At 42.3% G+C, this 12509-nt stretch overlaps 1 protein-coding gene across 6 annotated transcripts in view; it reads right to left on the bottom strand.

The window, feature by feature from the left end:
* PDZK1 (PDZ domain containing 1) overlaps positions 1-12509 on the bottom strand; it is a 150438-nt gene that overhangs the window by 118190 nt on the left and 19739 nt on the right. For 5 of the 6 annotated variants that reach the window (XM_030203757.1, XM_030203761.1, XM_030203759.1 and 2 more), the window contains exon 2: positions 12002-12214. In XM_030203757.1, the coding sequence (XP_030059617.1) occupies positions 12002-12211 (210 nt within the window). In that variant the 5' untranslated portion in view covers positions 12212-12214. Of the gene's footprint in view, positions 1-12001; positions 12215-12347; positions 12437-12509 lie in introns of those variants that run through there. The other variant, XM_030203758.1, reaches the window with a different exon arrangement.

Below are 12509 nucleotides of genomic sequence, written 5' to 3'. Positions count from 1 at the left end.
GAGCCTTCTCTTCAACTTCCTGTTCCCGCGTAGGTGGGACCAAGGGACACTGCAGAGAGAAGGCTTCTGGGGCATTGCAAAGGCAGCATGTATACATCACTAACACTGCCAGGAGCCCAGACAGGTTAAAGATTGCAGCGCTGGAGGGAGGGAGGGAGGAAGAGAGGGGGGTAGAGGAATCACGGATCCGCAATGCAGGAGGTGGCAAGCCATTTGGGGGGGGCACTGCCCCCCCTCGCCTCTCCGAACTATGCCCATGGGTCTGGGTTCTCCAGATGGCCCAGAATCTGATCTTTAGAGCTCCTGAAGTATCCTAAAGAGAGATATAGGATCAGCAAAGTTGCTTATCTGTAACAAGTGTCCTCAGTGAACAACAGGATAATGCAGACACACTTGGTAGCCTCTTCCTCAGGCTGCCTGCCTGGACGCGCTCTCTCTAGCTTGCTTGCAACTGATTTATCAATCAGCCAATCCTGTGAGAGTTAGTACTTCCTGCCTTGGTCTGGAGTTCTTTAGTTGATGAGTAGCAAGGAAGCAGGAGTAATAGCAAAAGGTCAACTGGTAAAAGAAATCCAGATGATAGCAAAACAATTGAAATACTAGAACGTGTAGTAAGGCAAAGTCAATAATGGCCTTGGGCTTGGAGTGGTTGGCCCACAGTAGAAGTAGTTGTAACAAATGAGATGAAGTAGAGTCTATATTGAGGGGATGGAGAGCAGAAAGGTTTGTCTGGATTATCCTGTTGTCCACGGAGAACACCTGTTATGGGTAACCAACTTTGCTTTCTCTTTTTTTTTTTTTTTATTCATAAATTTCCAAATTACTTACAAGCATATCACTTGTTACAGAAAAACAGCATAATACAAACGTTGAAGAAAATAATCAAAGGAAAAATTATACGTGCTTCCTTAGACCTCAAATTGAGGGGAGAGTTACAGTTTAGTGGAGTTTTATACAGGTATATTAGCACAAATACAAAATAAAATAAAAATAAAATAAAATAAAAAAAATGCGGTTTAAGTGTGTAATTCGTCACATATCATTTAACTAATTCTACATTAAGCTGTTTCATATCCAGAAAGGATTTTAGCTGTTCTGAGTCATAAAATACGTACTTTATCCCACTATACCTGACCAAGCATTTGCAAGGGTACACTAGCAAAAATGAACCGCCCAATTTTAGAACATCCTGTTTCAATGCTAGGAATAATTTTCTATGTTCTTGGGTTACTTTAGTAACATCTGGAAATATCCATATTTTTGTTCCATAAAAAGGAACCTTTGAAAACTTAAAGTATAACTTTAATATTGCATTGAGGTCTTGTTCGAATACTAGTGAAACCAGAAGGGTGGCTCTTTGCGGAGCTATTTCAATAGATTGTTCTAGAATCTCAGACAAATTGTTAAAGTCTATACCATCCAAACCTTCTTTTTTTCCTTCTTTTCCACCTGAACTTGTCGGAAGATAATAAATTTTATTTATAGGAGGAATAAATTCTTGAGGCATTTTCAAATTTTCTTGTAGGTATTTTTTAAATAACTCAATAGGCGTCTTATCAGGAATTTTTGGAAAGTTCAAAACACGGAGGTTTAGTCTTTTATTGAAATTCTCAATCTGTTCAATTTTTCTATGTATTGCCAAATTATCTTTTATCACCGTCATTTTAAAGTCTTGCAATTGATCCATATCTTTTTTTAAATCTTTTACTTGAGTCGTCAGGTCTTCTTTAACCATTTCTAAATTTTTTGCCATGTCCTCAATTTTCAAAGACAAAGTATTTACCTTTTCTGAAGCATTTTGAAGCGTAGAGTCCATTTTACTCAGCTTTAGCCAAATCTTCTCTAGATTAACCTCCGGAGTTGTTATGGGTCCCTTAAATCCAAGGACCTCTCTCTCCTGGCTACTTTCTTGTGGCATGGGACCTCCGTCCGCTGGCTCCTTGTTCCCCATGTTGGGCTCTTGGATGCCTGCTCCCCTCACCACATCTGTAGCCGGACACGGAGGACATTTAGAATCGGGAGGCGGGGATAAAGATGTTTCTAGGCCCATCAGGAGCTCTGCTCCACCAGTTGCCCCTGCTGCAGGCGACCCAGTCTCTTCTCTCTGTGACGGGCGCGTCAGGAAGCGGACCATGCTGCCCCGGAGTGGAGAAGAAGAAGCTGCGGGCGGCGGTGGAAGCCTCACGGCTCCTTTTCGTTTTGTGTGCGGCATTGTGAAATAAAGGAATCTCTTCACCCACGAACAGCAAGGAGCGGTTTCACCGAACGCGCTCACACTTCCGCCATCTTAGGTAACGCCCCCCTCGTGTCCGGTTCCATCCCAACTTTGCTTTCTCAATGTAGACACAGTTGGTGATTCCCTAGCAGGGGGTTGTTGCAGATAAAAATTAGTTGAATGGGAGATGTTCTTAGCTGTATGGGATGCATATCTTCAATCACTCCCACATAGAGCAAGGAGCTTGATTCTGAATGGTTTGTAAGTTGATGATGATAGTCGGCAATACTAAGTTAGTACCTGGCTAGGGGTTCTCTACCTGCTGCACACACTGGAATTTGCTAGGGTTTTTTTTCTTTTTCTTTTCCCCAAAGTATAATGACTCTTAGATGAAAGGGGAGGGGGTACACAAGTTAGTTTAGAATACTTCTCATCCATCGTCCAGGGGGATCATCAGAGCCCAGATGGGGGGGGGGGGGGGGAGAGTGTAACAGGGAGAGAGGGGAGACCGCATGGTTGGGAAAGATTAATATTCGGTAGAAAATTTTGGCCTACTTCTAATTGGAGTTAGGGATCATTTTGAGTGAGACTGTACTAAATTTATTAGCTCATGGTGAGAGGTTTGCCAGTGATACTGGGGAAAGAGGAGGAGGGAGGGATAGGGGAGAAAATGTTTAAAAAATGTTGGATGCTGATTAGTATTAAGTTGTTTATATACAGCATGGTTTGTTTGTGAAATTTATACAGTGAAATGTATTGAAAAGATGTAACATGCTGAAGTATCATTCAAAATCGTTTAAACATAAAAATTAGTTGAATGGGTGGAGGAAGTCAATGCAAATAATTGCTGTAAAATAGCTTGACCAAATCTAGCATCTGTGTGGGAAGCAAGATCTAAACAGTAATGCTGGGTGGAAGTATGCAGTGTGGCCCATGTGGCCACTTTGCAGATACCTAGAAAGGAGATGCCTCTTAGGTGGACTGTAGAGTAGCCATGGCACATACAGAATGAGCTCTAATGGTCATCGGTACTGGTTGGCTCACTTGCTGGTAACAGAAGGTTAAAGTCTGCAATCCAGGTGGATAGGGTTTGCTTGGTTACTGCTAATCTAAGAGTTTTTTTGGTGGAAGGAAAGGAAAAGCTGTGAGGATTGTCTATGTGGTTTAGTTCTGTTAAGGTAATAGAGAAGAGCTCTTAGACAATCCAGTGTATGGAGAGTGGATTCTGCTGAGGATGAATGAGGTTTTAGAAGGATGACTGGCAGGACAATATCTTGGCTAAGGTGAAAAGAGATGATGACTTTTGGTAGGAATTTAGGATGGGTGTGAAGCACAACCTTGGAAGGAAATAATGTGGTATATGGCGCATAATGTACTAATGCTTAGAGTTCATGAACTCTCCTGGCTGATGTGATTACTATGAGGAATAAGTTTTCCAAGTTAAAAATTGCAAGGAAGAAGAGTCCAAAGGTTCAAATGATGGATTCATGAGTTGAGTTAAAACGAGATTCAAATTCCATGCAGGAGGAGGAGGTTGCAGTGGTGGATGAAGATGAATAAGTCCTTTGAGGAAACATTTGATCATGGGATGAGAGGAAAGAGGTGTGGATCGAATGTCAGAGATCTGATGCGGAATTGCTGCAAGATGCACTCAAATAGATAAGGGCTTCAATCCTGTATTAGAAAGATGGAGTAAATAAGATAAAAAGGACTGAATAGGAATATAAGTAGGAGTGCACACCAAATGGTAAATCTTCCGTTTAAGAGAGTATGATTTCTGACTAGATGGCTTACTGGCAACAGAGAGTTAGTCAGAGATTGTTAATAAAGATGGAGAGCAAGTGATCCTTGTAGCTTCCATGCTGTGAGGGATAGTTTTTGTGGGGTTGGGATGCAAGAGTTTGCCATTCTGCTGTGTTAGAAGATGTGGATGAGCTTCCAGTAAGATGGGTGGGACTGCTGATAGTTTTAGGATCCAGGGGAACCATGGCTGACGAGGCCACCTTGGAGCAATGAGTATGAGTGGACACATCCTGAATGATCCTTCATATGACTTTGGGGATCAGAGGAATCGGAGAGAATGCAAAATAAAAGCCTTGAATTCACGAGAGTTGGAAAAGGTCCTTGTGAAGACTGAGAGTGGAAGGGAGCCTGAAACAGAACTGCTGGCATTTGAAGTTGTGGTCTGTTGCAAAAAAGGTCAATTTTTGGCATCCCCTGCTGCTGAAAAATGTGATGGACTGTAGGTAAAGCGAGTGATTATTCATGTGGTAGACATATTCTGCCTAGTTTGTCCGCTAAGGAGTTGGAAAGACCTGGAAGGTAAGAATCTTGAACAGTCACCTGTAACTGAAGTAGAGCAGTTCACATTAAAAAAGCCTCCAGCCAGAGAGGTAAGGAGCCTATGCCTCCCTGTTTGTTCAGGTAAAACACTGTAACCATATTGTCTGCTTGAAGGAGGATTGTTTTGCCCCTGAGGAGGAAAGCAAATGTTTGAATTGCATAGAAAACTGCTCTTATTTCCAAGAGGTTGATGTGAAGGGAACTTTTACTGTTGACCAATGACCTTAGGTTTAATAATTCTAAAGATGAACTCTCCAGCCATGAGGAAAAACATCTGTTATTAAAGTAATGTTCATGGGTAGAGGATGGAAAGGAGTGTCCTCTGTCAAACAGGAACTCTGAAGCCACCACAGGAGTCCCCCCTTGATTTGAGGAGTGAGGAGAATCTTGTGAGATAGTCGATCTTTGCTTTGGTCCCATTGATTGATTGGTCTCATCCTGAGTCTTGCTGTAGAGACCATTACTGTAAATGCTGATATGTGAGCTAGAAGTCTGAGCAGCGTTCTGGCTGTACAAGTTGCTGAATTTATGAGTGTTTGGGAGAGGAGTTGAATAGCCTGAATCTGTTCCTGTGGAAGGAAAGCTTTGGCTTACACTGTATCCACTTTAAGAGTCAGCACTCAAGAAAAAGACCTAGATGTCATTGTAGAGAATATGCTGAAATCTTCTGCCCAGTGTGCGGCGGTGGCCAAAAAGCAAACAAAATACTAGGGATTATTAGGAGAGGGATGCAAAATAAGACCAGAAACATTATAATGCCTCTGTATTGTTCCATGGTGTGACCTCACCTTGAGTATTGTGTTCAATTCTGGTTGCCGTATCTCAAAAAAGATATAGCAGAATTAGAAAAGGTGCAGAGAAGGGTGACGAAAATGATAAAGGGGATGGGACAACTTCCCTATGAGGAAAGGCTAAAGCGGCTAGGGCTCTTCAGCTTGGAAAAGAGATGGTTAAAGGGGGATATGATTGAGGTGTACAAAATCCGGAGTGGAGTGGAACGAGTGGAGATGAAATGGTTTTTCTCTCATTCAAAAAGTACAAAGACCAGGGGGCACTCAATGAAATTGCATGGAAATACTTTTAAAACAAATAGAGAAAAACTGCTACCTGGGCGGTTTTGGGAGTCCAGGCTGTGCAGCATCGGTTTAATGGAGCACTGTAACATGTTTTTTTTTCCTTTTCGAGAGAACTGGGGGGGGGGGGGCGAGTTTCTGGGTTCAGATGCTGTGAGTGGAGGCATTGCGGTCATTCGGGTGTCATTTGGCAGATGTGTGCACTGATGTGCGCTGAGTTTTTGGCTGGAGTGAGGTGGAGGCGGTGGGTTGCAGGATTGGGGAAGCCCTGTGTCCACTCTGCCGGTCACTGACGTCATGGAGATATTTCAGTGAGCTGCACATGTGCTGAGATGCTGCAGACCGGGCCCGAAGCTTTGGGAAAGTGCTGGAGTGATTCTGAAACCGCCTGTTTGCACTTGAGAGCAGGCACAGACATGAGCAAGGCTCGGGAAGTGCAAGCATGAGGGGATGGTGTCTCAACTTTGGAGATGAAGTCTGGGCCAGTTTTGTTGGTGTGCACATGTGCACTGTGGGTGATGGCCTGTTAACCTCAAGCCAGATGCCGGCTTGTGGCAGTGGCGTGTAACAGGCGCGTGCTGAAAATAAAAACAGGAAAATAGTGACTTGCGAACAGGAAAAAGAGAAAGAAAGGTATGTGAAAAATAAATTATATATATATTTTATTTTTGTGTACCCCGCGCTTTCCCACTCATGGCAGGCTCAATACGGCAGGCGCAAACTGTGCTAGTGTGTTGGGGAATGTAATGATTGCATAAGTATGCTTTGTTGTGGGCATTTCAGGTTGCTGATGCATGGGTCTCGGGATTCTGGAGCTCAAAACCGGTAAGATGATAAACATTCTATACTTGTTGGTGAGCCCTCGTGGTCTGATTAAACCCCAGACCCCCCCAAACCCCAGAGGCTTTCAGCCCTGGTGGTCCAGTAGACTCCAGACTCCCCTCCCCAGCAGGACCCCTGGCTGGGAGGACCTCCATCCCGTCCTGCCCCAAATACTGTGGTCTACCTTGCAGGAGGAGGAGGAGGGAAGGAGCCCTCCTCCTGTTGGGCACATCATCAAAATGGCGGCACCCTGCCCTGCGTGGTGCATTCTGGAATCCACTGGGTGGGACCTAACTACCATATAAGGGAGTTTTTCCCTTATATGGCAGTTAGTACAGCACCAGAGTTTTGAGCATCGGAGCCTGACTTCCTTCCCAGTGCCTCCCTACAGCACCACCCTCACCTGCCTGTCTCCTGGCTGACGTTTTCTGTTACAGATAAGCCTCAGGATTACATTATTATTGCAACTAAAAAATTAAAAAAGGATGGAGGTTTTTCTGACTTATGATGGCAAAGTGCCTGATGTCTGCTTATTGAATTTCAGTAAGTAGCATTGCTCTGAAGTCTTTTCCTACCATGTGAATTGTTGCTATTGTAGATCGAATAAAGATTTTTCAGGTTTATATTTAAGGTTCTGTTTTTCACAATTTTTATAAACCTTGTCCATCTTTTTGATTTGGCCATCTCACTAAGTGGTATGGTTGACTGGTACCTGGCAGCTGTGGGTGTGGGGCCATGAGGATAGAGGCCCAGGAGAAATGGGGGTAAAGAATGAGCATCGTTGTTTCCCCAGAGAGATCACCGATTTCAAAGAAAAGGACAGAGGAAAGTGCAGAATTACAAATGTTCTAAATAAATAAATAAATAAACGGAAAGTTTTGTAATCCTGTTTCAAGAAAACACCTGGTAACAAGAGAAACAGAAATCTTGAGTGAAGGGTGATATCAGGAAGCAAAACCTAGGAGATGGACCAAACAGGCAGCTTGGGAAGGAAGCTATGTCAGAATACAGCAGGCACAGCAATCCGTGCTACCAATTGCAGGGCAAGCAATGGCTTCCCCATGTTTATCTCAATAGCACACTATGGACTTTTCCTTCAGGAACTTGTCCAAACCTTTTTTAAACCCAGATACACTAGCCGCTGTTACCACATCCTCTGTCAATGAGTTCCAGAGTTTATTCATTGAGTGAAAACATATTTCCTCCTATTTGTTTTAAAAGTATTTTCATGTAACTTCATTGAGTATCCCCTAGTCATTGTCATTGGTACCTTTGATAGACTGGGCAGAAGTTGTGGCAAAGCATGTTGCTTAACTACAGCAGTACAAAGTGGGTATGAATAATTAACTACTGGTAGTAGAGAAAAGCAACAGTCTGAGGGGAAGTGCGAATCATCCTCCATGAGTCCAGAGGGAGGTGGCATGAGAAAATATGAGCACGGTTAAGGGGTTTGGAATTGCTGGGCTTATAAAACAGCAGTTAAGTAACCCAGCCAAGGGGACCTGTTAGCCTCTCTATTGTGGGTAAACCTTATTACTACTACTACTTATCATTTCTATAGCCCTAGACATACACAGCACTATATACTTATGAAGAGACAGTCCCTACTCCATAGAGCTTACAATCTTAATCAGGACAACCAGGACAAATAAGGGATAAGATAAATACTTAAGGTGGATTGATAAAACAAACATGGGTACTGAACAAATGAATGTAAAGCAGGCTGGAAAAGGGGAAACCTGATAAGGACAGTAAACTGGAGCACTGGATTAAGATTTCCAAAGGAATAGGGTATGCATTGTATCATGTATACTAGAAGGGAAATATGAAGTGCTATTTAAAAAAAAAAATTTGCTACATGAAACATTCCTTATTGGTCGATTTAAAACCTAGAATGAAAAGGCAAGTTATGTTGACAGATAAGCATTTTTGTCAGAGCCTTAATAAAAGATGAGCCTTTCTGTTCAGTACTGTGAAGTGAGTGCTATTTGGAGAAAGCCTCACATAAGGCTGGGCTAGGCTGCATCTGACAGATTGATCATGGCAGGGAGGCTACAGTTCAGTCAAGTGTGACTCCCTTACTGCACAGCCATCTCTGCCAGAATAGCCATGGGGACCAGGATACATATACAACTGCCACGCCTCAGCAGTGACAGGGCACCTTTTCAAGCTTACCTTGCCAGAGCCATTCAGATTCTTTCCCATACCTTCCTGGCTGCAGTATGGTCTAGCCTTTGACTGCCTGACTGAAATAATGGAACACCATTGGCCAGCAAAAGGCACGTCAAGAGGTTGCATTGGAGAAATGCTGCCTCTTGGAAGACATGTTGGTGCTCTCTGACCAAGGTCCACTGGAGGCTGCTGTGTTATATGGGGCCAGAAACACATCATTGCTGCCCTGCGCTTTTCGCTGTGCCAGGTAACTAGTGCAGTGCAGTATCTCTTCTAAACTGTGAGGACATATTTTTTTTTATTTGTTGCATTTGTATCCCACATTTTCCCACCTATTTGCAGGCTCAATGTGGCTTATATGATGCCGTAATAGCGATCACCATTTCCGGATTGAGAAATACAGAGTGGTATTGCATTAAGGATCATAATTGACAGAGTAAATTAAGCAGTCAAGTATAAAGAGTTCAGTTTTGGTCAGTCCTGGTATAAGTTTTGTCTGGTGTTTAGGATGGATCATTGTGGTATGCTTTTCTGAACAGATAGGTTTTTAGTGATTTCCGGAAGTTTTCTAGTTCGTGCGTTGTTTTCATGACGTTTGGTAGTGCATTCCAAAGTTGCGTACTTATGTAGGAGAAGCTGGAAGCATATGTTGATTTGTATTTTAGACCTTTGCAGCTGGGATAGTGGAGATTCAAGAATGTGCGTGCTGACCTTTTTGTGTTCCTGGTTGGTAAGTCTATAAGGTCTGTCATGTAGACTGGGGCCGCGCCGTGAATGATTTTGTGAACCAGGGTGCAGATTTTGAACGCAATGTGTTCTTTAAGTAGGAGCCAATGCAGTTTTTCTCTTAGGGGTTTGGCACTTTCGTATTTCATTTTTCCGAATATGAGTCTGGCTGCGGTGTTTTGGGCAGTTTGGAGTTTCTTGATGATTTGTTCTTTGCATCCAGCATAAATTGCATTGCAGTAATCTAGGTGGCTTAGCACCATTGATTGTACCAGGTTGCGGAATATTTCCCTTGGGAAGAAAGGCTTTACTCTTTTGAGTTTCCACATTGAGTGGAACATTTTCTTTGTTGTATTTTTCGCTTGGTTTTCGAATGTGAGATTTCGGTCGAGTGTAATTCCGAGAATTTTCAGGCTATCTGACACAGGAAGGGTGTAGTCTGGGGTGTTTATAATGGTGGGTTTATTCGTATTGTATTGTGATGCGAGAATGAGACATTGAGTTTTTTCTGCGTTGAGCTTTAATTGAAATGCATCCGCCCATGAATTCATGATTTGGAGGCTGTGTTTGATTTCGTTTGTGATTTCCGTTAGATCATATTTGAACGGGATGTAGATCATGACATCATCTGCGTAGATGTAAGGGTTGAGGCCTTGGTTGGTTAGGGATTTGGCTAGTGGTATCATCATTAGGTTAAAAAGGGTCGGTGATAGCGGCGATCCTTGGGGTACTCCACATTTTGGTCTCCATAGTATTGATGTGATCGAATTTGATATTACTTGGTATGTTCTTGCTGTTAGGAAGCCCTTAATCCAATTGAGTATGCTTCCCCTGATCCCAAAATATTCTAGGATGTTTAATAGTATTTTATGGTCTACCATGTCGAACGCACTAGACATGTCGAATTGTAGAAGAAGTACACTATTGCCAATTGCAATTTCTTGTTTGAATTTGGTTAGGAGAGTGATTAGTACTGTTTCGGTGCTGTGATTGGATTGAAATCCTGATTGAGATTTGTGTAGTACTGAGAATTTATCTAAGTAGTCGGTGAGTTGTTTGGTTACCATGCTTTCCAGTAATTTGACTGCTAGGGGGATGGATGCTACCAGTCGGTAATTGGTTATATCGTTTGCTTTTTTCTTTGAGTCTTTAGGTATTGGGGTGAGTAGTATATTTCCTATGTCCTTGGGAAAGAATCCATGTTGCAGCATGTAGTTTAGGTGTGATGTGAGGTCTGTTATGAAGTGTGGAAATTTCATGGAAATACATGGAAATTTCCAGCCAGCAGGTGTAGACTTTACACTTTTGATGGCAGGGGAACTTGGGGATACCTAACACTGGAGAGCCAAGCAAAAACCACTACAAAGAAAATGTTCCACGCAATGTGGAAACTCAAACGTGTGAAAAAATTCTTCCTGAGGGAAACATTTCGCAACCTGATACAATCAATGGTAATATGCCACTTAGATTACTGCAATGGATGCAAAGAACAAACCTTAAAGATACTTCAGACTCAAAACACGGCAGCTAGGCTCATATTTGGAAAAATGCGATTTGAAAGTGCAAACCCCTCCGCAAAAAATTACATTGGCTCCCAATCAAAGAATGCATTGCCTTCAAAATCTGCACCATGGTTCACAAAATTATCTACAGCGAAGCGCCTGGACACATGACAGACTTAATTGACTTACCAACCAGAAACACATCTGATTCAACATGAACATATCTAAATCTACACTACCCAAGCTATAAAGGTCTTAAATACAAATCTACCTACGCATCCAGCTTTTCCTACATAAGCACACAACTGTGGAACGCATTACCAAAAACCTTGACAACGACGTACGAACACCTAAACTTCCGGAAAATATTAAAAACCACCCTGTTTAAAAAGGCATACCCTCCCGATCCTTCTTAAATGCCTGACCTTGGCTACACAAGAAAACTAAAACTTGTAATGAACATATCTCTACTCTTCTGCTCGACTATTCTTACTATGGCCCTGCCATATGATCTTCATCATACCACAACACCACATTGTACTATTCACACCGGAATCGGTAAACGCCTTTCCGGTACCATGTAAGCCACATTGAGCCTGCAAATAGGTGGGAAAATGTGGGATACAAATGTAATAAATAAATAAAATAAATACTCATTTGACCACCCATTCTATGGGCAGTCCTGTTACATGTGGAATTCTTCCTATTTTGGGACACTTCCATGTGTCTCTTCCACATGAGGTTTTTATTGTTTTTTTATTCTTGAATTTCTAGGAGTGGGAATCTGGCGATTTTACATGCTGCCATGGTCTTCTAAAATAATGGAACCTATACTATACATTTCCACTTCCACCTTGATTTTATCACATGCACAAACTATCTAAAATGTGCCTGCACATTTATATGACCCTGCCCACTTTTCTCCCCATACCAATGTGCTGCACTGAGAATGGTAACTCACTAAAAGCCAATCCAAACAGCCATGTTTTGATGATCTTATGGAAGCCTAAACCTTGTTCCTCCCAAAAGAATTAATTATGGGGGATGAAAATGGGGCAGAAACTACTGTTATTACCAAGACAGTGTGTTAGAGAAAGGATGATGAGGAAGTAAAGAATATTATAACAGTCGCAGTTAGAGTGATTTACCTCAGCATGCTCTTTCTCATCCACAAACAGGCCATCGACTCTTAATAGTCTGTCTCCATCTTTCAGGCCACTCTTGCAAGCAGGACCATTCTTCTCAACTGAACGGATTAAGTGCCCAACTTTGCCCTTCTCAATTCGCAGGAAAAATCCAAAGCTTTTGCCTTCTTCTTTGGTTAATATGCATTCTCGAGGTTGGAGATTGGAGGTCATATTCTTTTACAGAGAGAAGAAAGGCATTATACATTTTATAGGAGTAATTTTATAAAGCATTATGCAGTGCAAAGCCTGTTTTACATGCAGAAAAACAGTTTTATAAAATTGTGTGCATGCATTTGTGTGTAACAACCTGAGCAATTCAGCAAAGAGGAGGTTGGCTGAATCTTCAGTGCAATTGTCATTTTCTTCAGTGCTGTGCTATTGTCATCAATGCTTGTACTATAGAAATAAAGAAACATGACAGCAGATAAGGGCCAAATGGCCCATCCAGCCTGCCCATCCTAAGTAACCA

The sequence above is a fragment of the Microcaecilia unicolor genome, chromosome 5, assembly GCF_901765095.1.
Source record: "Microcaecilia unicolor chromosome 5, aMicUni1.1, whole genome shotgun sequence".
Taxonomy (NCBI): Eukaryota; Metazoa; Chordata; class Amphibia; order Gymnophiona; family Siphonopidae; genus Microcaecilia; species Microcaecilia unicolor.
This window is presented reverse-complemented; position numbering and strand designations above follow the sequence as displayed.